General features: G+C 48.2%; 1 protein-coding gene across 4 annotated transcripts in view; it reads right to left on the bottom strand.

Annotated features, from left to right (window-relative positions):
- EEA1 (early endosome antigen 1) overlaps positions 1-27,108 on the bottom strand; it is a 1,786,886-nt gene that overhangs the window by 443,781 nt on the left and 1,315,997 nt on the right. For all 4 annotated transcript variants that reach the window (XM_069629072.1, XM_069629073.1, XM_069629075.1 and 1 more), the window contains one exon: positions 10,874-11,059. In XM_069629072.1, coding sequence (XP_069485173.1) covers positions 10,874-11,059 — 186 coding nt within the window. The remainder of the gene's footprint in view (positions 1-10,873; positions 11,060-27,108) is intronic.

The following is a 27,108-nucleotide window of genomic DNA, read 5'->3' as shown; positions in this document are numbered from 1 at the left end:
TTACTTTAAAACAGTGTAAATAGTTTGAGTTCACCAGAGGAGTTGATTCAATGCAATAGATAGGCCAAAGTCAATGGACTAGTGTCTTGTGTAAAACGCTTTGGTATTTAAAACGGAAAAGTCTTTGTCACGGTTCTTAGAAGTAGTTCACAGAAGAAAGGTTTGTATGTCGGGTCACAAGCTGACTAGGCCTGCAAGTTGCCAAAGTTGTACGCACAGGTGAGCACCGGAGACCCAAAGTGAAAGCCACAGCAGGCAGAAACACAACGCGGTTGTGTTTACATGCCGCGTAGTGTTTCTGCCTACAGCTGATTTCCCATTTGGGGCTCTCGGGCTCCCCGTGGGGAGCCCGAGATTCCCAAATGGGAAATGCTAAATGCTGCGTTGTTTCTGCCTAAATCTGCTTTCCCATTTGGGGCTCTCGGTCTCCCCGTGGGGAGCCCGAGAGCCCCAAATGGGAAAGCAGATTCAGGCAGAAACAACGCGGTTGTTTTCCGCAATGCTGCGTTGTTTCTGCCTGAATCTGCTTTCCCATTTGGGGCTCTCGGGCTCCGTGGGGAGCCCGAGAGCCCCAAATGGGAAAGCAGATTCAGGCAGAAACACAACGCGGTTGTGTTGGAAAATGCTGCGGTTTTTCTTTCCGAGTTTCTCAGGCTCCTCCGAGCCGGAGGAGCCTGAGAAACTTGGAAAGAATAACCGCAGCGTTTTCCAACACAATAACATTGTATTTATGTTTGCGGTCGCTTCAAAAGCGACCGCAAACATAAATACAATGTTTTTAAAGCTGCGGTTTTATTTCTAAGTTTTCCGGGCTCCTCCAGCCCGGAAAACTTAGAAAAAGAAAACGCAGCTAGTGCTTATTTTTTTAAAAAAAATAAATAGCACTTACCGAGATTCAGCTGCAGCTTTCCTGCTCTGGTCTCCGGTCCCCATCCTCCGCGTACAGCACTAATGAAGGGAAAGCCACCCAGCGGTAGCTTTTGTTTACTACAGCTGGCTGGCTTTTCCTTCATTAGTGCTGCAAAAGCAAAAGCCAGCACAGGAGGGCATCCATTTCACAAAATGGATGCGCCCATGTGCTTGCTTTTGTGAATTCTGAGCTTGAATAGCATAGGAAGTTTTAAAAAAGAGAATGCTAGTATTTTTTTTTTTATGTTGCCTATCTATTTTTTAAATAAATTATTTTACTAGACCATGCCTTTAAGTCATGCCATCCCCAATGGGTATCATCTGATTTAGAGAAACAGAGTGTGTTTTGAAGTATACTTCAAGTGTTACATGTTTTAAGGCTTATATAATTGAATGTTAAATTATTAATTGTTTAATCAAGAAACTTTGAGTGTAAATGTTTATCTGAATAACTGTCACTTAAAATCTGTGTTACAACCCTACTGCTCACAATGAGTCCTCTTGAGATAAACCTGGCTGCTCAGCCACACTACCAACCTGCGTAGTACAGACTTATACCAAAGGTTGGGTTCCAATCCCAGGAGGTCATGGTTGCTGTAGTATCCAAAAGAGTACTGCACACAATGTTGCCTAACAATGGTCATTCTATTGATTCTTCTCCCGCAGATTCCTCATCTGATCGATCTCATCCAGCTGTGCTGCTTGGAAACGTTTTTGACAGAGGGCGTAGTGGACCTCGACTCGGCTGCCGATCCATCTTGCTTGGTGCTCGATCGTTGGCTCAGGGCGTGACGTCAGGCGTCGTATATATACCATGTCACTACGCCCCAAACCTCAGTTCCCACTTCTTTCCCCGTGCTTGAACGCTGTGGAGGAAAATGATGGGAGAAAGAAATTAAGGAAAGACTTTTTTTCTTCTTTTTTAAAGACAAGCAATTAGACAGGAGCAGCCACCTCAGAGCCATCACCAGGTGTTCCTTCGCTTAGACAGATGCGTAAGAACTTTCTGTGGGGGGATGGATGGGAGGGGTGATGAGGAATTTGCAGGAGAAGAATCCATAGAAAGAACATTACAGCAAGTAATTTCTCCTTTGATGGATTGCTTTTCTTGCACAGGTTCCTCATCTGATAGAGACTCTCCAAGCAGTTAGGACCACAGAGGCGGCCAGAAAGAGCTACAGTAGCAGATTCTGCCCTACCAAAACGTGCATCTCCCCGTGAGCAACATCCAGAAAATAGTGCCTGGTAAAAGTGTGCAAGGACAACCATGTGGCCACATGTAAGATGTCCCTGATGGGAACTCCCTCTGTAAGGCCTTAGAAGTCAAGAACCCTCTCGTCGAGTGTGCCCTGATGCCGGGTGAAAGCTCTCTGCCTGCAGACTGTTAACATTCTGCGATGCAAAGAAAAATCCGACGAGACAGTCTGCTTTGTTACATCTAGACCTTTGCAGGACAATTAATGGGCCACGAACAGTTGTTCAGATCTTCAGAACTCAGCCTCCCTAGCAATGTAAAAGCTCAATGCTCTTTTAGGATCCAAGCGGTGGAACCACTCGTTCTCCTTCTCCTTAGAGGGGTGAAGTGGAGGGTAGAAGATTGATAGATGTATGGACTGAGAAAGGTGGAACTCAGAAACCACTTTCAGACGGGGAAGAGGGAGGGGGACGAACCTACCATCCCTATTGTGGATAACCAATGCATGGCTAGTTATTTCCACTCGGAAATAGAGTCAAATATGGTTTGGGAACAGAGGGAGAATCTCTTATTCCTGGGCTTTGAAATAATTGGACTGAAAACTATAGACGATGCTAAACAATTCTTGGGTTTTAAATTAACAGAAACCCTGAAGAAAAAAAAAAAAAGAAAGGCTTCGAAAGACAATGCTTTTGACAAAGCTTTAAGGGGGCCTGGGGATGTGACCTCATTAACTGCAATTGAGAAATGGGCAGGAGTGACCATGGGTTGGACCTGCACTTAAAATCTTTGAAATTATCAGACAAGGCATGAGTCAACCCTGACAATATTAAGGTCGAGCTGATCTCTTGGAATGTGTGTGGTGGTACAAATCTATTTAAATTAATTGACAAACCAACTAACGAGGGATTGCTACATATCTACATGTTGCAGGAAACCATGTTAATGACTCCTTTCGAAGTATAGTGTTTCCATACTATTACTAGCCCTGCAGTAAAAGCGGATCTGGGTCGTACTAGGGGAGGTCTGGCATTGGCCATAGATCGAAATCTTAGGACAAAATGGGAATTGACTCTTCAGAATGAATGGTAGTTGGCAATAAAGCTCCTTTTGGCCTCGGGTCAACCGCTCCTACTTCTGGCTAATATGTACTGGAATCCGCTCAGAGTCCCTCTTGAGACAATACAGGATACACTGACCACTATTTCCAAGCATGGTTTGACGAGGGCAATGAGAATAGAATAATCCTGGACAGTGACTAACTCTTATTGTGCGTAGGGTTCACTTTGGAATACTAACAAGGCTATTCCCTTTTCACTGCACCATAATGTAGAACGGGGAATGCGTTGGGATCGCTTTCTTCGGGAATGGGATATGTACTATCTGGACTGTTGCCCCACTCAGAATTGCCCTATGTATACTTGGCATAGAAGGGAAACAACATCTAGGATACATTTCTATATCTCTACTGATCTTATGCCCAAATGCAGGTATCTCAATCATATCGATCCCGACTTGGGTGACCATCTACTTCTGTAATTTTTCCTGACTCTTTCTTTCCCTACTTTTGATCTTAGACCTGATCTTGTCGGTCAATAGGAGGCTAGAGGTGGGCGTTTTCTTAAATGGAGCAGAAAGACTCTGGCGAAATTGAGTCATCTTTTGACTGACTCTGTGTCAAATCAGAGCACAAATACCTACAATTTGGGTGCAAGTTCTGATTGTCCTTATGTACCCAATGAAACTATCATGGGATGCATAAAAAGAGTTATCTGAGAGTTATTCCCCGGCTCTTGGTGAGGACTCGAGATACCTCCCAGATAGTAGAAACTTGCATTCTAAGAATCTCAAACGCAAAAAACTGGCTGCGCTAAAAAAGCAGAGACTATGTACAGCAAATTATTCTGTTGCAAAGAAAAAAATCTGCTAATCACATAAAAATGTAGTTACATCACTCAGGATTAAATCCTATTAAGTACCCAAGGTCCAAGCTTTCCCAACTTTGTAATGGCTGGGAAAATAAATTGTGGGCCACTGTCAATCGGATTCTGGCCCTAAAGGTAAAGGGTATCGTCTCCCCTATAGAGGAACAATCCTGGGTTGAGCTTTATGTGAAGAAGTATTCTTTGCTGGATAGCTACAAAGATATCCATGACTCAGATCTGGGCCCTCTCCATGCAGGTTCTTGCTCTTGGGATTTAGTTGATATAATGTGGGCCATTGGTAGACATAAGCATCTCGTGCTCCGGGACCTGACTGTATTCCTCCATTTGTTCTGAAAGATGCTCCTAAGATCTGGTCAGGGCTTCTGAAACCCATGCTCCGTCAAATTGACCTGACCCATGTTATTCCTGTCTCTTGGGCCCAATGAATCATTATCCCCATGTTTAAAAAACAGTGATGCTCAGGACCCTAACAACTACAGGCCAATTGCACTCATTGATGCTATTAGCAAAATTTATCTTTGCCATCCTGCTTCTGAGGGACCTCAATCAATTTGTCAAACCAACGGTCCAACCTTCTGAGTAGATTTAAGGTAAGGTTTAGGCAGGAATTAGGAATCTCCCTTAATTCCACCGTCATGGCCCATTTACGTCACAACATCCACCATGCTCATGTAGGGGAAGTATACTTGGCTTCTCGGGATATGTCAATCGGCTTCGACTGCGTGGTCGGATCTAAACTGTGGTCAAAACTCTTGTGTATGAATGTCCCTAGAAAGTTAGTAAAACTACTTGCTGTTCTTCATAGAGATACTACATTGAGAGTACGTCTGACCAAAGAGGGGTCGCTGTTGAGGGTGGTTAAGTCATATGTGGGTCTCAAACAGGGCTGTACTTTGGCCCGATCTTATTTAATCTTTATGTAAGTGATGTGGAGGGTCTGTGGCAGGGGCCGTCTATCTCATCAGCAGAGCTGGGCAGCCTTAAGCTTGACTGGTTAGCCTTTGAAGAGGACTTCATACTTTGACAGAACAGAACAGCTACGGGCCTCCAATGCATCTAAATCCAAGGTGATATGAAGGGCACCAAATTGAAGGTTAGGCACTGGGCGATGGGTCCTGAAAGAGTGGGACAGGTACTTTCAGTGATTTATTTGGCCTATAATCTCACCAACAAGGTTACTGTGGAGGCGTGGAAAACTACCCTCTATGATAAATTGGCTCTCCAAATGAAATGCTTGCTATCTAGACTGTGTACATTTTCCATCTGACCCATTTACTGTTTCCATCTTGCGAAGATAGAACCGTTGCTCTTATTCGGACTACATGTGTTTCTTTACGATCTGGGGAACTTGCTTAATATCATACAAGGCAAGTTGTGGAAGGAGGTTCTGAGACTATCTTTGGCTATACAAAACAAAGTAATCTGACATGCATTATGCCTGTCCTCTATGAACGCTTGTTGTGTGTGGAAACAACTATCGACATACAAGAAAATCCTTGATCCTCGATATAAACAAAGTTATGAAGGATGAATTAATCGCCTCAGCCAATTCCTTTAGATTGAGGATGCAAGGCATATTACTTTCAATTGGGTGTCCCAGCTCGAATTAATACAGCGACCAGGAGTCGTAAAAAGGTGTTTGTTTAGGTCTGACTGGGCTGAGACAGTCTACAGCATCTGAACCTATATTACATACAAGGAACATTCACATTTCATCCATGCAAGAGAATATATTCCACAGTACATGCCAAATATAAGCATTTTAGGTTAAATCAGTACCACTTGAGGGAAAGAAAAAACTGGAAAGACCCCCCCCTTTAAGTGGTCATCTTTTAAAGTGTAGATTTTGTGGAATCATGGATACAACAGCAACTTTGAAACATTGGGTCACTGCATGTCTGTATTTTGTATTTTGTTACAAGTAGGTCGGCTTGTTTTAAGGGTAAAAGTGGTGTCAATTCTGAAGCATCTATTCATTTGTTTCGGTGTAGGTTAATGTGGGGGACTAATGTTTCTTTAAGTTTAGCTTTGAATAACTTCTTGAATATCTTTTTAGATCAACTGAAAATGAAAGTATGATTTTATTTTTATTTGCTATGAATTGTAATCAGATTGTATTTTCTTTTATACTTGTTGTTTCCTGTAAACCATAAATGCAACAATTAATGTTATTTTTTTACACTATGCCTTGCAAGGATTCAGAATGTGCAAGTGCAGAATGGAAGAGGGAAGAGGGGGTAAGTGCTGGGGAGACCAAGCCCGTAGGTGAGCCATGGACGAAGTGCTAGGAATGTAGAGTTCTACACGGCCTAGGCTGCGGGAGGTGTAAGTGCGAGTCTCCAGAGCGCAGGGTGTGCAGATGCAAAGTGCTGTGGAAAGACATGAGCTCTGAAGAATTGGTGTGGGAGGCCAATGCCCCGAAGATGCATAAGGGCCAAAGACACTGATTCAGCATCTGTGGGATTAGCAGAGGAGAAAAGGAGGGACGGAGGAGGAAAAGAGGAAAGTCTTAAGGAGCTTCTGGAATTTGAGAAGATCCTGCTCAAGGTGCAGGGGGAGGGGATGCTATTCCAAAGGAGGGAGCCTGCAGAGGAAAGTGAGCAACTCCCTGCCCTCTGTTTAGCAAAACGCCTTACACACAGAGTTGGTGCCACAGGAGCAAAGTGGTCTAGAGGGAGAGTATTTAGTTAGATGGAGTTGAAGAGGGTGTGGTCCCCGGGCCCAGACATCCTTGTGGATGATGCAGAGGGATTTTAATTGAATCCGTGCAGCAACCAGGGGCCAGTGAAGACTCGTTAGTGCAGGAAAGATGCAGTCTCTGGGCTTAAGGCCAAGGATAAGTCTTGCTGCCCTATTCTGGATAAGCTGGAGGGGTTGCAGAGTGGAAAAAGGAAGATTCAGGAGGAGGCCGGTAGAGAAGTCAAGTCTAGAGAGAACCAGGGCTTGAGTCACATTGAGCCTCTGAGGGAAAGTTAGAAAAGGTAGAATTACTTTGAGAAGGAAAAGCTGAAAGTTGGACTTCTTAGCAATTTCCTGAGTGAGAGAGAGAACGGAAAGAGGAGTCGAAGATGACTCCAAGGTTTCTGGTTTCAGTTGAAGGAGCAGAGGAAGAGAGCAAGGAGGAATGCCACGGTGAAGGGAAGAAGGAGGGCGCAGGGGTCCTAATGGGAAGGATATCAGTTTTACAGGCGTTGAGGCAGAGATCATTGGAGGCGCACCAGGACTGGATGGCAGATAGGCAGTCAGGGATGATGGAGGGTGCAAGAGGGTCAGCAGGGAGTTCAAAGAAGAGCTGAGTATTGTCTGCGTAACACTGGAAGTTGACGGAGAAAGAGGAGATGAGGCGTGCAAGGAGAGCAAGGTAGATGTTAAAGAGACAGCGGGAAAGTATAGAGCCCTGAGGGACATCACAGGTGGAGATGGAAGTAGGAGAGGAGAAGGGGCCCAGGATGACTTGGGAAGAGCGGTTAGTGAGGAAAGAGGACAGCCAATCCAGCGGCCGTTCCGAGATACCAAGTGTATCGAGGAGCCTTTGTATGAGGATGAAATGGTCAACTGTGTCAAATGCAGAGGAGAGATCGAGAGGATAAGGACAGCTGGGGAGTTGGAGTTCAGAGATGCGAGCAGTTATTCAGGGGTGTTCAGAAGAGCAGTTTCTGTGCCTCTGGATGCTCTGAATCCAGATTGATGATTGTGGAGGCCCCCAACAAGTTCAGTGTGAGAGTCAACTTGGGGCAAGGCCAGCTTCTCAAGTAGCTTCCCCAGGAAGGGGGAGATGGGGCTAGGACGATAGCTGACAGGGCAGTTAGGGTCAGAGGAAGGTTTTTTCAGGAGGGGGCGCACAAGGGAGTGCTTGATGGGAGTGGACAGATCCAGTGATAAAGGAGTGATTGCAGAAATCAGCAGGGGCAAGAGAGCCAATGTTATCCGTGAAGGTCCTGGATGAGTATGGGGAGACCGGTTTAGGAGAGACCTTCATGGAGCGGACAAATCTGGTAACTTCTTCAGGTGTGACAGGAGAGAAGTAAGAAAAGGAGGAGGGGGGGCAGGAGGAGAGTTTGGTGGGGGAGTGTGGTGGGGAGAGGGATGGGTTGTGAGGAAGCGTAAAAAGGGTGGACAGAATGTTTTGAGTTTTGGTGGCAAAGTGTGAGGCCAGTGCATTGCAGAGGGCCTGGGAAGGAGAAGGGCAAGCGGAGGAGAAGACTGCAGAGGGGTTGGCTAGTTCCCTGCAGTTCCTTTTTCCCCGGAAAAAACAAAAGTAAAAAAAAACAAAAGTAAAAAAAAACAAAAAATTGCAGGAAAAGGGGCCTGCAGCTCGCTAACTCTCCTAACTGACATGATGGCAACCAAAAATCCTGTTTTCAAGGATAAAAGGAATGCATGGGCTCAAACGGAGTCGTCATCAAAAATGTCAGAACTAGATTTAGTTCCCAGTCTGGGACAACAAATGGAGTCGGTGGAAACTTATTCACAAGGCCCTTAAGGAATTGGGCCACAACCAGAATCATCAAGAAAGAACCTTAATCTGGGGACCTTTTGAACACAGACAATTCGGTCAAGTATCCTTTGACTGTGGTAATCTGAAGGGTTGCTGAGGCCAGTCACAAAAGGAACTCAATCATTGTTGTGGTGGAGCAAGAGATGGGATGGATTTTGCGTTCCCTGCACCACACCTTAAATCTTCTTCACCTGCACACATACAGAGATCTGGTAGACTGCGTGCTGCCAGCAACACCTCGAGTACCGTCTCCGAGAGGTCTCAGTCATCATACCTCACCCTTTCAGGAGCCACGCATGTAGTTTGAGGGACTACGGGTTCGGGTGAAGTACCCGACCTTCCGTCTGGGTCAGGAGATCAGGGTGCTGAGGCAACTAGTGAGGTGGACAGATGGCCAGATCAGAGAGGTCAGGGTACCAAGGTCTCCTCGCCCAGTTCGGGGTGATCAAAATCATGGTTGCTCAAAACCTCTACAACCTCCGGAGAACCCATGGGATGACGAGAATCAGAGGGAAGGCGTAGTGGAGAGGGAAGATCTAATCCACCAGAAACACGACCCCAGTGCGCTGTTCGCTGGAAATTCCCTTGAGGAAAACTGTCTGCACTTCCTGATGAACTCTGTGGCAAACAGATCCACTGCTGGGGTACCCCAGAAAGAGAAAGACGACCTCCTCCAGGACTTTCTGGCACATTTCCCACTCGTGACCTGCAAATTCCTGAGGAAAGACAAATTCAGGATGGTGACGTTGAGAGAAATTCTCCACACTCTCGAACTTAAGGACTGGCTGGTGTTAATAGATCTGCAGGACGCTTATTTCCATGTGCCGATACATCAAAAGCACAGGAAGTTCCTGAGGATCCTCATAAGGGGACAAGCACTATCAGTTCAAAGTGCTTCCCTTTGGGTTGACCTCTGCTCCATGGGTCTTCACCAAGCTCATGGCATTAGTCGTGGCTCACCTTGGGAGATCCCGGGTCCATGTATTCCTGTACCTGGTTGATTAGCTGATCCAAGGGAAGTCGGCGGGGCAGGTCTTTATCATCTGGAGAACACCTGTATGCTAGTGCGCATACTGGGCTTCTCCCTGAACTTGAAGAAGTCCCATGTGACACCAGTCCAGAGGCTCCAGTTCATCGGAGCAGTCCTAGACACCCAGGTAGGGAAAGCCTTTCCTCCCCAGGAGAGAGTCAACAGCATCGCGAAGATGGTGGATTTGTTCCAGAACCATGCCACCTTACCACCGGCTTCCTTCCTCTGCCTTTGAGGCCTCATGTCCTCCTGTATTTTCCTAGTGCCAGAGGCCAGGCTACACATGAGAACCCTTCAGTGGCTCCTGAGAAGTCAGTGGTCACAGTACCTCAGAGCCCTCAAGGATTCCCTCAGGGTGTCCAGGTGAGTGGTCAATGACCTCAGTTGGTGGACTGATGACAACAGTCTCATGGCAGGGAAACCCTTCTGGCCTCCTTAGCCTAAGGCCTGAGTGGTCACGGATGCGTCTCTGAAGGATTGGGGTGCTCACTGCAAGGACTTGCAGGTGAACGGCCTTTGGTCAGCAATGGAAACCAGGTGGCACATCAACAGGCCCCCTGGCCAATAGGTTAGCCCTGAGGGCTTTCGTCCTGTCTCAAGGGGAAGCATGTCCTGATTCTGGTGGACAACGCAGTGGCCATGCACTACCTGATCAAGCAGGGTGGCATGCCCTCCAGCCCCTTCTGTAGAGAGGCGAGGCAGCTGTGGGGTTCTGGTTGCTGGAGAACTCTGTCTCAGCAGTTCATCTGGCGGGTACAGAGAACGGCTTAGTGGATGCAGGTCAGTCACTAACATTTTGGAATGGCAGTCAGTGCACCTGTAAAAACCTGACACCCTGGGAGCAGACATATTCGCGGTCAAGGTTTTTCCCAGAAAAAATGACAAATTTAGTCAAACGCAGATTCAAAAACTCAGTGTCATGTTCCTCAAAGCAATGTGTCGGGAGTGCGGAAAAACGAACTGTGGTATGGGGCTTAGTGACGTGGTATATATACAACGCCAAATGTTACATCCGGAGCCGACAATCGAGCACCGAGCAAGACGGATCGACGGCGGAGTCGTGGTCCACTATGTCCCCTGTTGAAAGTTTCCGAGCAGGGAGCTGGTTGAGCATATTTATCAGATGAGGAATCTGCATTAGAAAAGCAATCCATCGAATTGCCGTTTTGGAACTGTAAAAAGGCAAAAACAAAAATTCTATAACTGCTCACGTATTATGACAAAACAATACGTACTTTCCTCAGTGACAATTCTATAAACAAAATGATCTACAACTAAATGCAATGTGCATTTACCTGTTTAGCCTCTAGCCGGGCACATTCTTTCTTCCACTCCTCCTCTTTCTTCACCAGTTGCTCTTTGATAACTTGATGACTTTTTCTTTCCTGTTCAAGAACTGAATTTAAATTATCCATTTTGGTCTGTAGTTCTTGCTTTTGCTGAGTTAAGTGCTGATTAGAATCCTTGAAACTGTTCATCTTCTACAAACAAAGTATGTGTAATAGTAAACATCAGATAATTTAGCAGGTTTTAGAATAGTTAACTATATTTTGAAATGTCTTACAGCACAGAATAAAAGGGCAAATAATACAGGCTTTTCTGGACCCAAAGTTCTACAATTTACCATTTCTAATGTCTTCTCATCGACTATTTCGAGGGAAACCGAAAACAATACTACTCAAATATATACTAAAGAAACATTGGCCTCTTTAAGAATCCTGTGGTGACTTTGATAAGGTAAAGTGGAGGAAAAACATCAGGCTCTCAGGTGGAGGTTTTTCCTCAATTTTACTTGCAAACAATGGAGGATTTACTGATGCTGGAATTACCACACAGTAAATGCTCCAAATCTCATATGGAGTCTTCTGCCAAAGCCTGCCAACATGCCACTTATAATCAAGCAGATTTACCACCAGACCAAGTGGTAGTAAAGTTAACAGACTTTGGCACAATGTCCGCAGGAAATACTGCCAAACTCTTTATTAAAAAAAAAAATTAAAAAAAAACTTTATTTAAGTACGGCAAGCACCTATGAGGCATATTAACCCAACAATGTATTGCAGTACAAACATTACATCACAGCCCAGACTTCTCCGCAAAGTAGTCCCCATAAGGATTTGTCAACAACACTAGTACATTGCATAAATTGAGCCTTGACCAGGAACGCCCGGATCTCACACCATATATCTCAGGGGCGCTATGTCAAAGGTTGCATTGTTATGTACATGTCTTCACATTCATTAGTCCACACCAATTCCCTTAGCCACTGACGGACATTCAGTGGCTGCTGGTCCTTCCATTTTAACAGGCTACATCTTTTAGCCACTGGGAGAAACCTGAAGGTGCCTCATCCGCTAGTCCCCGGGGATCTGTCATCCAGGTGGCCAGGACACAGCCATTGCTTTTGGATCCAGTTCTTGGGGGCCGACCAGTCCGGGAGGACTAGCTGGATGAGGGGTCCTCAGGGAGTGGAAGTGGGACTCCGGAGGGTGAGCCGCGGTATCCCCTTCCTAGTAACAACTTTCCCCCATCGTACCAGGTACGCTACCTAGGAATTTAACCCCCTCCCCTTTCCGACACAAACTCTTTCTCACGGACAGTTCACCGTGACCGACAACGGACTAACACCAGAGCTGCAGGCCTGACATGTCCCAACAGCATGGACAGGCAATTACGGATTACACACACCTGTCTTCCATCACACTTCCCCACACGGATAAACGGCGGAGCACAAAAGCACACATGGAGTGAGGCAAACCGCACGGGGAAACAGCAGTTCAAAGATGACAATTTATTACAAGGAGAAAGACGGCGAGACCAGAGAGAGTCGCAAGGACGGAAGTACCTGTGGCCACTAAAGACTGTTACTTTCATGAGCCTTGGAAGGTAAGAAACCGAAGACCAGGAACTAAGGCTGATCAAACCTGCAAATTGTGTTGGAGGTACCCGGGCCTCTCCGGCGTCCACAACCAAGGCGGGGAGGAGCGATTGCCACTTTGGTACTGTCCTTGGCTGCTACAGCAAGGCGGCGGCAGAAAGGACAGCACAGCCGTTGAGTCGGAGAGACTGATACCAAACCAGCTTGTGTTTAGAACCAAGGTGGCAAGCGGCAACATTGTACAAGGAGAACAGCGTGTGAGGTGTTTGCAAAGAGCAACGCAGAGATCATTTGAACTTTGCGAGGCCCAGAAAAGGTACCATACACAGAGTGGTCCGGCGCCACGCGAGTGCTCATTCTAAAGTTTCTGTTAGGTATCCAACGGATGCTGAGTGTGAGCAAAAGGAATAATGAGATCAAAGTGGTCATGCAACAGGTCAAGCTGAATGTCTTCGATTGTTTAAAGTGCATCACAATTGGTCTATACTGAGGGAGAATAATTAAGTGTATAAAAGAGACCTTGGCCCAGCTGAGGGGATCCAGGGTGAACTGCGAGTCACCCAAGAAGGAACTATCTGAACTTAGTTTGGAAGGGATCGGAGCCCGGAAGAGGGGGATCCAGAGTGAACACCCAAAATTGATACTTGGAAAAGGAAAACAGCGTTTTCTTGTTGTTTTGTGCAGCAGGCCCTCTGAGTCAATAGACTTGCGAGAAGCGAAGAGACTTGGACTCAGAAGGTCTTGAACTGTGTAAATGGAACGGTATCCTCGTGCCCCAGAAGCCATAATGTGTGCTTTGCTTGAGTGAACAGTTTTGTCCTGTGCTAAAAACGATTATTTGTAAATTAGTAGTAAGGATTGGCAACAAGCTTTTTAGTGTAGCCCCTTTTTATTTGACAAGACTCCACTAGGACTGCATCATTATTATTTGATGGTCGTAGCTTGCTGCCATCTGTAGATTTAGGTTTAGATAGGCGTTTATATCACCCTTGTGAAAGTTCAATAAACACCCTGGAAATATGGTCACTTGTGTCTGTCTTACTGTTGATACCATGCCTTTCTTACACCATCATACGTATAATATTCAAGAAGGGCCGCAGTCGCCTCTCCGGGACGTCTCCCCACATCCCAAATAATACAGTCATTAGTGACAGTTCCAGGTGTTTCCCTATTACACTCGCCAGTGTTGCATATACCTGTTCCCAGAAGTGTCCCAGCATCTAGCAATTGCATGAGATGTGGGCGTCTCCCACTGACCTTGTATCTTATCCGTGCTTGCAGGGATCCCTTCTACAATATCTTTATATAGGGTGGCTAAGATTTTCAGGCTCCCATAAGAATTGGATATGAGGACAAGTATCTTGTTTTCTGGGGGCTCTATCCGATAGCATTCCCACACTTGTTAACAACATGCCCTTGTGTACCTCTCTCCAGTTTTGCAGTGTCAAAAACCTCCCATCGTTGAACAGATCTCCAAGGGCATGGTAACCCAACTCTTGCCAGTGCACCTTCAGACCGGCATCCCACGTGGGGGAGAGGTCAGGAAAATTCGACAATGGCAACCAGCAATAGTACAGACTTTTTTTTGCTTTTGTTTTCGCAAAGATCCCCCTCCAGGCTACCAGCGTTGTCTGCACGGGGCACAACTATCATCTCTGTCATTATCTATGATTAGTGTTTTCATATCAGACACCCGCCGCAGCCTTTTCTAGCTTGAAATGTGGTGGAGGTACGTCCGCTCCATACCAGTACGTTGCAAACTGCGCCTGGAGTGGAGAGCCAACCAGTACATTTCCATGTTTGGGTTTGTGAACCCCCCTCTAATGTATGGTATGCCATATCATCCACTTTTTCCATACCACTCTGGAATGCCATTGAAATCAGAACATGTCTTTGTGGAGATCCACAAAATACTGTTTGTCCGGTGTGAGACAGGCATAGTATCAAGAGACAGACAGACACAGTTGATACAGTTTCAAAACCTTTATTCAATGAACCAATATGGGTAAAATGCCTATCTGGTCCTATCGCTATGGCGGGAATGCCCTGCCTAAATAAACTAAGGATCAACAAAGTTGGAGTGTCCAAATCAAACAGTCCGTCTGTGCCCAAACCTATGCTTGCTCTCACAACTAAGAGACAACTATAGTGAAGGGATGGTTCAACTGAAGAAGTTAATAGCAAAGTTCGGATCACTGGCTAAGCGCCATGTGAAAAGGAAGTGTATCGCCAAAGCTCTTGTCCGATCCAACAAAGATGAGCTAAAAGCGGCATATTTAGAGCATAATTAAAGGCTGGGATAGAGTTAAAAGCCTTGCCAGCAGAGGCAAGCACTTAGCAGTGCTCTTGGGAACAAAGGCTGCAGAGAAACTAGAAGATTTCGTCCTGCGCCGCGCTGTGACGTAGAAACAAAATGGTGGTGACCAACGAAGCGGAAAGCTGAAATCTCTCAGAAGTGAAACGCAGTACATGAAATCGGAGCAGAGAGCAGTAAGCAAACGAGGAATCAGGAGCAGAGCGGCCCGCAAGATGGAAGCTGAGAAGCGCCCAACGACACTGCGTAGAAGGACTCGAGCCCCACACAGCAAGTAACCTGGAGGCAAGAGAAGTGTGTGAAGATCGGGCGAGCAACTACGGACTCCAAAAGCAGCGGAACACGTCCCAGACCTGTGGAGCTCCATCAAACATGGTAAAGAGCGGATAAGGGCAAGGGGGAGTGAAACTTTGCTGCAGTCCTTAACGGGCAAGAACCCAGATATAGCGCAAACAAAGGGAGACACCCTCGTCCCAAGACATAAGCAATAAAACCCCCAGTGGGGAAGCCCAGAGCAAAAAATTGGCAAAGCAGTGCAAAAGAATGGGCAAAGCAGTGCACACTACGTGCAAGCACAAACGTGGAGCCGAGGGAATCGAGCACATCCGCACGAATGAGCGAGGGGATTTGTGCATGAACAAACCCATAACACATGCTTCCAGAACATCAAGGTCAAGAGGTTAAGACTAGAAAAGTGGAAAGTCAATGAAACAAGGGACGAGATAGGGAGTACCAGAAAGAACGTAAAACCTGATATTTGCAGCACCCGCGTGCATGCGCGCCGGTGCCACGTTGCTCGGCCACCATGTTAGTGTGGGACAGTGTGTCCATGGTTACAGGGGAACAAGCCCTTGTCACTAGACACAGATTGAATTAGAAATAATGTCAGTAAGTCAAAGAGGCTCTTGAATGGCAGACCATGGGGCAAAGGTTCAGAATTAATTCTGCGGGGTGCCCCACTCCTGCTATGTTGTAGAGTAAGTAATGGTTGCCTAAACCGGCAAACAGAGAATTGGCGATCTCCTGAGCTAATAAGCAGGCGGTGGGGCAGAAGTGTAGAAAGAATTCTGCGGGGTGCCCCACTCCTGCAGAAAAGGTGAGTATGTGGTAGTTGCTTAAATAGGTGACCTACAAGACATGTAATCGGACAGGCCGTGAGGCTAGCGTGCAGATTCTCATGAGTCAGGGACTCGAGGTCCTCCAAAAGAATACCTACAACAGTATGGGATGTAAAGGATTTTTTAAAAGACAATTATTGTAAGGATTTAAAATCACGTGCCACAGGGGCAAACAAATAAGCAAGAGACTCTTGAACTGATAGGCAGGTCGTGGGGCAGATGTGCAGAATTAATTCTGCCGGGTGCCCCACTCATGCCGCTATGGCTATGCCAATACCTATATTTTCTATTTGGAACACGAGCATGTACTCTCCTCGCCTTGACAAATGCGTCATCTATCCATCTATGTACGTTATATCGATGATATTTTTGGCATCTGGACTGGACCATCAGAAGAACTACAGGAATTTTGACATGATTAATAGAATGCACCCTAGGCTACAATTTACAACTCAAACTAGTAAATCTCTAATCAACTTCCTAGATGTCGAAATTTACAGCAAAGGCCAGAGCTTGGAAACCTGAATCTAAACGAAATCTACTGACAGAAATAGTCTCCTACCGGTGATGAGTTTTCCTCCTTAAAGAAGTATAAACAGAGCACCATTGAGCCAATTCCTCCGATACAGAAGAACCATCTCTGAAACTAGCGAGTATGAGCACCAATCTACACTACTACAGATGAAGTTCCAGGAGAGGGGCTACAACCCCACTCTAATCTAAAATATCACAGAGAAAGTGAGATTGATCGATAGAGACACTCTCTTGGCACCCAAGCCCCCCAAAGGAGGAGAACCTCTTGTTTATGTGACACCACACTCCATCCAGAGTCACAGGATCAAGAAGATAATACAGAAAAACTAGCCCATGCTACAAATGGACCGTCAACTACAGCAACTGTTCCAACAACCACCAACATTTGCCTATAGGAACAGCAAGGCATTGCGTAACAGTCTGGTGAGATCAGAAATGACAACTGCGCCGTCACGGAAAATTCAGTTCAAAGGGACATTACCATGCCAAAATTGTCAGCACTGTGGAAACATAATACCAGGCAACAGTATCACACATACATACTCAGGGAAACCTATCTGGCTCAAACATTCTTGTACTTGTGACTCTACTAATGTAATGTATGGCCTCAAATGCCCATGCGGCTACTACTATGTGGGTATGACCACGAGGAAGGCCAAAATGAGATGGAATGAGCACAAGTCTAACATCTGCACAAAGAACCTCAAATCACTGGTAGCCATGCACTATGTTGAAGCTAGACACTCTGTGGCTCAATTAAAATGTGTAATCCTCGAACAGGTTAAACAAGGGAGTAGAGGGGGAGATATTAAAAAACGACTCCTACAAAGAGATTCTATGGGTGGACCTTCTTGATTCACTGAGCCCGAGAGGCATGAATTGTGATTTTGATCTGATGTGCTTTGTGCAATGAATTAAGACGTCACCTTTCACTTACTACTTATGGTTTATTGCTGTATTCTTTAACCATATATATGCTTCTACCAGTCCTTGTAGAGCGACAAGCCCGGCTCAAAAGTCTTATATTGATAACACTAGAGTGTGAGTGGGCACGTCCCATGAGGAACGACTCAGGAACATTTTCTCTAATGACTATACTCCCTTGGTGTGCTAGCATGGACTGGTACACACAGACGGAGCGGGCATAACCCCGAGAGACTAGGAGATGAAGTACATTCAGACCCCAAGTGTCATCCTGACAGGAAAGTAATGAGTATATATTTTTAACGACCTGCTAGATTACAACTAGAGAGATAGTTCTCAACGAATACCTAGAAACTACATTCTTTACTACACGTTAACCTATGCCTGACGTCCACAAGTGCCACACATCACCAAGTATTGAGCAACGGCTCTCTACACAGGAGTGGGGCCCCATGCAGAATGGGTCCTACACATTTGCCTCACGGCCTGTCCACTTACATTCTTGATGGCTTGTAGGTAACCTATTTAGGCAACTATTACATACTCAACTTACTGCAGGAGTGGAGCACCCCGCAGAATTCTTTCTGCACTTTGGCCCCACAGCCTGCTTATTTGTGCAAAAGACTGCTAATTCTCTATTTGCCGGTTTAGGCAACCATCACTTAATCAACAACATAGCAGGAGTGGGGCACCCTGCAGAATTAATTCTGCACATCTGCCCCATGGCCTGCCTATCAGTTCAAGAGTATCTTGATTATCTGTTTGCCCATGAGGCATGTAATGTTTAAATCCTTACAATTTTTTTTTTAAATTCCTTTACATCCCATACTGTCGTAGGTAATCTTTGTAGGACCTCGAGTCCTCGGCTCACATTCAACTCATGAGATTATTTATTATTTTGCCACACTAACACTATCCTGCAACTTGTTTGCTTTCATTGACTTACTTACGTTATTTCTAATTCAATCTGTGACTGGTGACAATGGCTTGTTCCCCTGTAACCATGGACACACTGTCCCACACTAAGATGGTGGCCGAGCGACGTGGCACAGGCACGCACGTGCACCGGAGCCATGACGACCACAAACAGTGGGGATCGGGCACCGCGACACACAGGCGGTCGGCTCCGATCCCACACTGCATCTCCCAGGTAAGTTCTTGCTAATGATTGTTAATATCTACGATACGCTCCGTGGCGTTATGATCAGACCCGGGACACATGTAGGCCGTACTACAAGGACAGGGCAATATATCCTGACTACACCTTACAGGTACAGAAAAAGAGAGCCCAATGTATTGCCACAAAAGAGAGATTGAGGAAAGCAGGGCTGAAATACATGCTAATTTTCCCAGACCAGGCAAAAAAATACTACATCATGTCGGGCATTGTTCTTCGACAGCCCTGAGGAGGCGCAAGACTGAATGGATAGTGTGAAAATGCTGACAATGGAATAAGACTGACCACCAATGTTCCCTCTAATTATTTTTCCCTTAGTGCAGAAATGCTTAGCTTTTGTGCGCAACTTATTTCCATGTGCGCAACTAAATCACGAGGTAAGCTACTTTGTGAGCATGCACAGTTGGTGAGCTTCCATCTCCAAAGAGGTTGGAATCAAATTTGTCCTTCCCAACCACTGCAATTCTTTACGAGTCAGTGTAAAATGTACACCTTGAAACACTTTTACCCCACATATAGGCTTAAACAAAATATACATATTATGTGATTATAAGGAGAGCTCATCAACCAGTCCAAAACTTCAAGATATGCCATAGTTCCTTACCAAAATTACTCATGTGCCGAGAAAACAAATGTGTATGCATAAAAAAAGGTTTGTATGGTCGGGATAAATAAAAGGTTTAATTGTGGCTATTCATGTGTCGACACGGCTTAGAGACAATATAGAAAGTGTGTAAAACCATTTTGAAAAAATGCTCATGTTGATTACAAAAAAGCAAATATCTATTATCAGTGATGTGGCTGCCAAAAAATTCAGACAGGTTAACATTTTTGCAAATAAAATAATGGCAACTAAAAGGAATGTGTCAGAAAACATTAAAAAAGGAATTCACGTGCCACTTTAATGAAGTAATTCAAGGGCCAGGAGAACATGCCTCAAAATATGTGTAAGGGCGATAATTGCATTTGAATGTGTGAGTTGTGACATTTGCTCAAAACCAGTCTTACAGCTAAGAGGCATATACACAATCCATTGTTACTCCCTAAAAACAGGAAAATGTGCCCAACAAAAACGGGAAACCATAAATATATAAGAATCTACCCCCTGCTTCTACCCACAGATATTTCGTTTTGAATCAGTGACCCGCCCAGCAGTGGCATTGGTAGAAACTCAAATACTACTGCCCAATCTCAAGAGGAATTTTAAGGGGAAAGAACATATTTTAATACACATGAAATATCCCTTCTGGTAAAGCTAATTGCTTTCTTACTTCCTGAAAAATCATTTGATACGGAGTAGGGAGTAACATCATATCAGAGCCCTCCTTCTAACCCTAACATAGGAAGTGATATGACAGGATACATAATACAGTTTACAGTTTTGCCCACCCATTCTCACCACAGCCTAGACACAATTCCACTAGAGTCTTATTGAGGTTTCGTCGGGAGCACCATTGAAGAAAATCACATATGCCCTTTAAATCAATAGCAGCAAAGTTCATAGGAACAAAAGATTGAAAGCTTTCTTCTTTAACTAGGGAACCCTCTTATGAAATTTGCTATTGTCAGCTAGACAAGATACATGGGGATCCTAGAGGCAATAAACGCAAACACATTATTATATTGAAAAACCCTCAGCAGCTGAGTAGAGAAAGTAACCGAATGCACGGTTTCCTAGACTGTTACTAGAGTATCCTATCCTTCAGAATACAAATGCATTTCCTTCACTGTACTGACCTGCCAAAACATCTGATTAGATTTTTTAACGTTGCAGATTTGTTTTTCACCCCAAAGTAGTGCTTTCATGTGTCCTTCCATCTGTATCCCACCCCGGCTCCTGTGCTAGCCTCCAATACCAGTAGTCAGGGCTTTGTAAAAAGTGAGGGATTGAAGCAGTAAAACACTAACTGGGATATTTGCATATCCACTATACTTTGTAATGCCAAACAGGTTTAAAGCCTGACCATGATATTATGATATTATGTGTAGTTTAAGAAAATGCCATGAATCTATAAGTACACAACTACTACGAAGTATATACAAGATTGCAACATACCCTACATTTTAAATTGTTGGGTAAGATTATAAAAATGTTCAGTGAAACTGTTTTTGTATAGCAGTGAGTTAGGAACAAGTTACTTACCTGTAACTGTTGTTCTCCAGCATGGGTCTGGCATGGATTCACATGCTCATGAATATTCCCTGTCGCCAGGCTGGGAATCCTCGGTAAAGAAAAAACCAGTATCAGTTTCGTTTCTGATCTGTCTTTCATAGTAGTAACCAATCACTGGTCTCTGCGTCATACTGACCACAGCCAATGACTGCCCTCTACCTAAGCCCCGCCTCTGGCAGCCATCTTCAGATTTGGAAGCACGTGAAGTGGCAGTATGACCAAGTGAAGAGCCGCAGAGGGGTAGGCGGGAGGGTTCGCATGTGAATCCATGCCAGACCCATGCTGGAGAACAACAGTTACAGGTAAGTAACTTGTTCCTTCTCCAGCATGGGGTCTGGCATGGATTCACATGCTCATGAATAAAGAATACATAGCAGTACCCACATGCACAACCACGGGAGGTGGCAAAGGCTCAACATTAAGCATCACATCAAACTCAACATTAAGCAATCTTACCTCCTCACCAGGCTCACCTCAGGCGAACAGGTTGCGCAGCACTGCTTGGCCGACCCTGGACTCCTCCCTGGAATCCCGATCGACGCAGTAGAATTTCGTAAAGGTGTGCGTCGACATCCACGTAGCAGCCCTGCAAATGTCCAGCAGGGGCACACCAGATAGGAACGCCGTGGTAGCTGCGATCGCTCTGGTGGAATGTGCTCTCGGACGGCCAGGCAGCGGTCGGTTTGCCAACCGGTGACAGTACATGATACAGCCGGAGAACCATCTGGAAATGGAAGCCTTCGAGAGAGCCTTCCCCTGATTGACAGGTCCAAAGTTCACAAAGAGTTGTGACGTCTTCCGAAAACACTTTGTGCGATCCACGTAGAACTTCAGCGCTCTAGCCACATCCATCGAGTGCAAAGTCCTCTCAGCCGGCGACGAAGGCGACGGGAAAAACACAGGCAACACCAAGGGTTCGTTGAGATGGAAGTCCGACGGCACCTTGGGCATGAAGGAGGGGTGCGTCCTGAGCACCACCCTTGTGTCGTGAAAAGTCAAGTACGGGGCCTTGCAGGAAAGGGCCTGGATCTCTCCCACCCGTCGTGCGGAGGTGATGGCCACAAGAAACGCTGTTTTCCACGACAGGAACTTCAACGGGGCCGAGTGCAGAGGCTCGAACGGAGGTCCCATGAGCTTGGTCAGCACCACGTTGAGCTCCCACGCCGGGGCCGGAGCCTTCACCGGCGGGAACGATCTGAACAGTCCCTTCATGAACTCTTTCACCAGACGATGAGACCACAAGGACGTCCGCCCCGTGGTTCTAGTGTATCGGGAGATCGCAGCAAGATGAATCTTGATGGACGCGTGTGCCAGTCCAGCTTTGGCCAGCGTCAACAGGTACGGCAGTACTTGGGGAGCCGTAATCCTTAGAGGGTTAATCTTCTGTGCGTGGCACCAGACAGAGAACCTCTTCCATTTGTGTCCGTAGCATTTAAGAGTCGAGGACGCCCTGGCCTTTGCAAGAACCTCTCTGCAGTCGGCCGGTATGTCGTATCCTCCAAACTCTAGCGCTGCAGGAGCCAGGCCTGCAAGTTCAGCGACTTCGGGTCGTGGTGGAGGATGGCGCCTCCTTCCCTGGAGAGCAGATCCGCGTCCACTGGCAGCTTGATTGACGGGGACGCTGACAAGTCCAGAAGGTCCGGGAACCATATCTGCCTCGGCCACGCAGGTGCGACGAGGATCATCCTGCACCGTGACCTCTTGAGCTGGTTGATGAGCCGGATCAGTAGTGGCAATAGAGGGAACGCGTATAGGAACAGGCCCGCCCAGGGGAACGAGAAAGCATCGCCCATGCTCCTCGGCTGGGGAAACCTGGTGGAGAACCTCCGGCACTTGGAGTTCGTCGCCGTCGCGAACAGGTCGATCTGGGGTGTGCCCCACCGTCGGAAGAGGCGATCCACCAGATCCTGCCGTAGTTCCCACTCGTGGCACGAGCGCAGCTCCCTGCTGAGTGAGTCGGCGATGGTGTTTTTTATCCCTGCCAGATGAAACGGCACCAGAAACATCCTTTGGGCGACGGCCCAATGCCACAGGTCCTGCGCCTCCTTTGACAGTGCTGGGGACCTGGTTCCGCCCTGTTTCCTGATGTAAAACATGGTGGTGGTGTTGTCGGTGAAGATCCTCAACACCTTGCCCTTGAGGGACGGAAGGAAGGACCTGAGGGCCCAGAACACTGCACGGAGCTCCAGGACGTTGATATGGAGGGACTTCTCCGTCGGGAGCCAAAGGCCTCTCGCGTGCAGATTTTCGGTGTGCGCTCCCCACCCTTCCAGGGAGGCATCCGTGGTCACTGTCTCCTGGTGGTCTGGGGTCTGGAAGTCCATGCCCGCCGTCAGATGCGCGCGGGTGCCCCACCACCGGACCGCTCGGCGGAAACTCTCGTCGAGTGTGATCCTCTCCTCGAAGCCGCCCGTCGTTTGGATCCAGCGCGCGTCCAGGAACTCCTGCAACGGGCGCATCTGGAGCCTGCACATGGGAATGAGGTAGATGCAAGAAGACATCATTCCGAGGAGGGACTTGATGGACCTCACCTTGGCCGCGTCGGAAACCAACATCCGCTGTACCTTGCCCAGGATGGACCTGGTCCTTTCCTCCGACGGGGAGGCCAGAAGGGACACTGTGTCGAGCTTCGCTCCCAGAAACAGTGCGTTTTGCGCGGGTACCAGGTGGGACTTGGCGTAGTTCACGGAGAAACCCAGGTCCGTGAGAAGTTGGACGGTCCTTGCCGTGTGCTCCACGGCGAGCTCCCTCGTCTTGGCTCGGATGAGCCAGTCGTCCAGGTAGGGGTAGACGTGGATCCCCTCTCGGCGCAGCTGCGCCGCCATTGGTGCAAGGCACTTGGTGAATACCCTGGGTGCCGACCGTAGACCGAAGGGAAGGGCTCTGAACTGGTAGTGACGCCCTTGGACCACGAACCTGAGGAATTTTCGGTGCCCCTTTAGGATGGGAATATGGAAGTAGGCATCCTCCAAATCCAACAACGACAGGAAGTCACCCTCCTCCAGCTGACCCCGGACGTGCTGGAGGGTGACCATCCGGAACTTCTGAGCTTTGATGAACTTGTTCAGCCGTCGTAGGTCTAGGATGGGGCGCCATCCTCCCGTCTTCTTCTTCACGAGGAAGTATCTTGAGTAAACTCCGGAGCCCCGAAGCCTCCTTGGGACGAGTTCGATGGCGCCCTTCCTTAGCATCGCCCTTACCTCCCGGAGAAGCTGAGCGACGTGAAGCTCTTTCCTGGCCACAGGGGGGACGCGCGGGCACCTTCTTTGAAACTCGAGCGCGTGGCCCTGGGCTAGGGCGTCCAGCACCCAACGGTCGGTGGAGATGGACTCCCACACGCTGACGAAGCTCGCCAGCCGGCCTCCCACCGGGGTGCTTCGGTGGGGGCCCGACCCCACGGCCGGTTCAATCCTGCTTAGACGAGGCTTTGCCGCCTTGACCTCCTTGGCGATGACGGCGGGGTCCGCCTGACTTGCCTCGTCCCCTGTAAGCTTCTTGAGACGACGAGCGGGCCGCTTGGCGGTAGGTGGAAAATCCGCCGCCGGAACCTTTGGAGGCGCCCTTGCCTCCGCCGCTCCGAAAGGGCGGCCGCCGTTGCTGGAGAACCCCGAGAGCCCGGGCTGTCTACGTGTCCGCTTTAATGGCTTGAAGGGAATCGTCCACTGTTTTCCAAAACAGGTTGTTCCCATCGAACGGCATGTCCAGGACTCTGGTCTGTACGTCTTGATGGAAGTCAGTAGCCTTGAGCCATCCACGCCGCCTAAGGCACACGCCGTTGCCCAACTGTCGAAATCCAGTGTCGGCGATGTCTGTCGCAATAGTGATGGCGTGGTCCGACGCCACCTCACCTTCCTGCAAGATCTCCAGGGCATCCGCCCTCTTGTCGTCCGGTAGGAAGTCCAGCAGGGGAGCCAGCTTGTACCACAGCTCCCTGTCGTACCGGGCTACGATAGCCAAGGCGTTAGCCGCCTTAATCGTCGTCGCTGCAGACGAGATGACCCTTCGCCCCATCGTGTCCAATTTCTTTCCCTCGCCGTCCGGCGGGGAAGTCGACGTGGAGGCCGCAACTCCCCCCGCTTTCTTCCTGGCCGCCGCGGAGACGACGGAGTCCGGGGTAGGCTGCGCCCGGAGGCACAAGGTGCCCGCGTCTGGGACCCGGTACTTCTTCTCGTACCGGTCCCTTCTAGCCGGCGTCGTGGATGGGTTCTTGAGGAGGGCGAGGCCCTCATCCCAAATATCGTCCAGTAGAGGTACCGCGAGGACCGTCTTCCTCTTGGCCTCGCGCCGCTGATAAAGGAAACCTTCCTTCTTCTTCTCCTCAGGGCAGAGCTGGAAGAGCTTGGATGCCCTGGCGATCATGGAGTGAAAAGATCCAATCTCGTCGGGCGGGGAAGCCCGGGTGGGAGGAGACGACGGCAGATCCTCGTCGTACACCTCGTCCTCCGTACCCGTTGCGGCCGTGTCAGTCCCCGTATCATCCCCTCGAGTCGTGGACGGGGAGGAGGGCTGAACGGGGCGCGACGGCTGAAAAGGAGGTGGAGGGTGAATCCTTCTTTTCTTAAGAGGGAGGCTGCCCGAAGGGCCTGGTTCCGGGTCCCCCGACGGGAGTGGTTCCTCCACTGGTAACGGCAGTCTCGTCCTTATCTCTGAGCATAAGGACTGTATAGCCAACAAAATGGCCGCCGAGTTGTCTTGCGGCACTGGCAGAGGGGAATCAGACGGGCGGTCAGGGGCCCCGTCGGTACCCTCGACGATGTCGTCTCCTGCGTCGGGATCCCTCCCGACGGGCTGGTCTTCTTCCACGCCAACGCCGTGGCTTAAGACCTCGATCAGTTCTTCCTCAGAGGTTGAGGCCGAATCCACGGCTACCTCCTGCCCCCCCTTTTTCTTCTCCGTCGGAGGTTTCACGGGGGTCCTGTCGATGGGCATAAAAGAGGACTCCCTCCGCGGTGGCAGGGAGACTCTGAGCCCCGAGGTCGCCACCACCGGCGTAGCCTCCACAGGCTGAGCCAGGGCCGCCGCGACTGTCTCGATAGAGGCCTTGGCCGGATGGATTAAGGCTTTCACCACCCTTGGTGCGCTCACCGCCTTCTCCTTGAGGGGGGGGGACACTGCCACGCTCCCCCTCCGCCTTTGAGCTCGACCGGGGCCTCTCCAGGAGCTTCGCCGGGTGCTCGGCCTTCCTCTTACCAGACCCAGAGCGTTGGCTCGTGGTTGATGGTGCCGGGGAGGGTGCGCCCTGCCTGGTGCCCGTAGAGCCCGACCGTTCGGCGCTCCCGGTGCCAGCGGACTCGCGGTGCTTGGCCTTATGTTGGACCCCCGTCGCCAGGGCGTCCTCAAAGGTCTTAGAAGACCGCTCGGATTTCTTCTTCTTCTTCTCGCCGGACGGGCTCATCCCTTCCAGCCAGTTGGCGAGACGTTGATGGCGGTCCTTCATGGTCCGCTCCGACATGTTGCCGCAAAACGCACAGTCCTTCTCCACGTGCGTCTTGTCTTCATGTAGGCAGTAAAGACAAAAGGAGTGTTCATCTTCCTTAAAGACATTCTGCAGCTGGCATCCAGGGCAGACCCTGAACAGCTTTCCGGGCATCGAGCTTCCCTTCTCCTGGGCCATGACCAAGATGGGCCTGAGAAACTTCTGGAGTCCTCCAAAAGCGTAGCTCGACCAATCTTCACCCTTGAGGGGCGTAGACCAATCCGACACAGGTCCCCGTTGATCGGATGGAGAGTCGGCGGAGCTTGAGGCTCTTTTGACCGAAAAAAACGAAGTTTTTGAGAAAAAAACGTGAAAAAATAGCACTAACGCTCGAGAGCAATAGCACGAGGATCCCAACACATGAACGTGCGGTAAAAATCTGAAGATGGCTGCCAGAGGCGGGGTAGAGGGCAGTCATTGGCTGTGGTCAGTATGACGCAGAGACCAGTGATTGGTTACTACTACGAAAGACAGATCAGAAACGAAACTGATACTGGTTTTTTCTTTACCGAGGATTCCCAGCCTGACGACGGGGAATATTCATGAGCATGTGAATCCATGCCAGACCCCATGCTGGAGAAGCATATAATTTGTTAAGGTCTATGCCCCAGGGAACTTTGAAAACTTGTAAAGGTGGCAGATTGTGTGAAAAGCATTCTAGTAATCTGAATATCTGTTGCCCTAATACTATATACAAATAATGGCAGACATAGTCCATACCCATTATCCCTTGCAGGCAAGGTAAATGATATTGCAATGTTGCTCTCCGCTTATAAAGTAGTCATGATATTTGCCTACTCAAAATCCTTAGAGGGCAAATTAATAATGGAGTCTTAGAATGCATTAACTTGCAAGGGGGGGCGCTTCAAAGTGAGTGTGTGACATATGTACAAAGAATAGGAATCATGGGATGAGGATACACATTCAAATAGTCTG

The sequence above is a fragment of the Ambystoma mexicanum genome, chromosome 12 (assembly GCF_040938575.1).
Source record: "Ambystoma mexicanum isolate Mex_15411 chromosome 12, UKY_AmexF1_1, whole genome shotgun sequence".
Lineage (NCBI taxonomy): Eukaryota > Metazoa > Chordata > Amphibia > Caudata > Ambystomatidae > Ambystoma > Ambystoma mexicanum.
The sequence above is the reverse complement of the archived record's forward strand: the minus strand, read 5'-3'. Positions and strand labels throughout refer to the sequence as shown.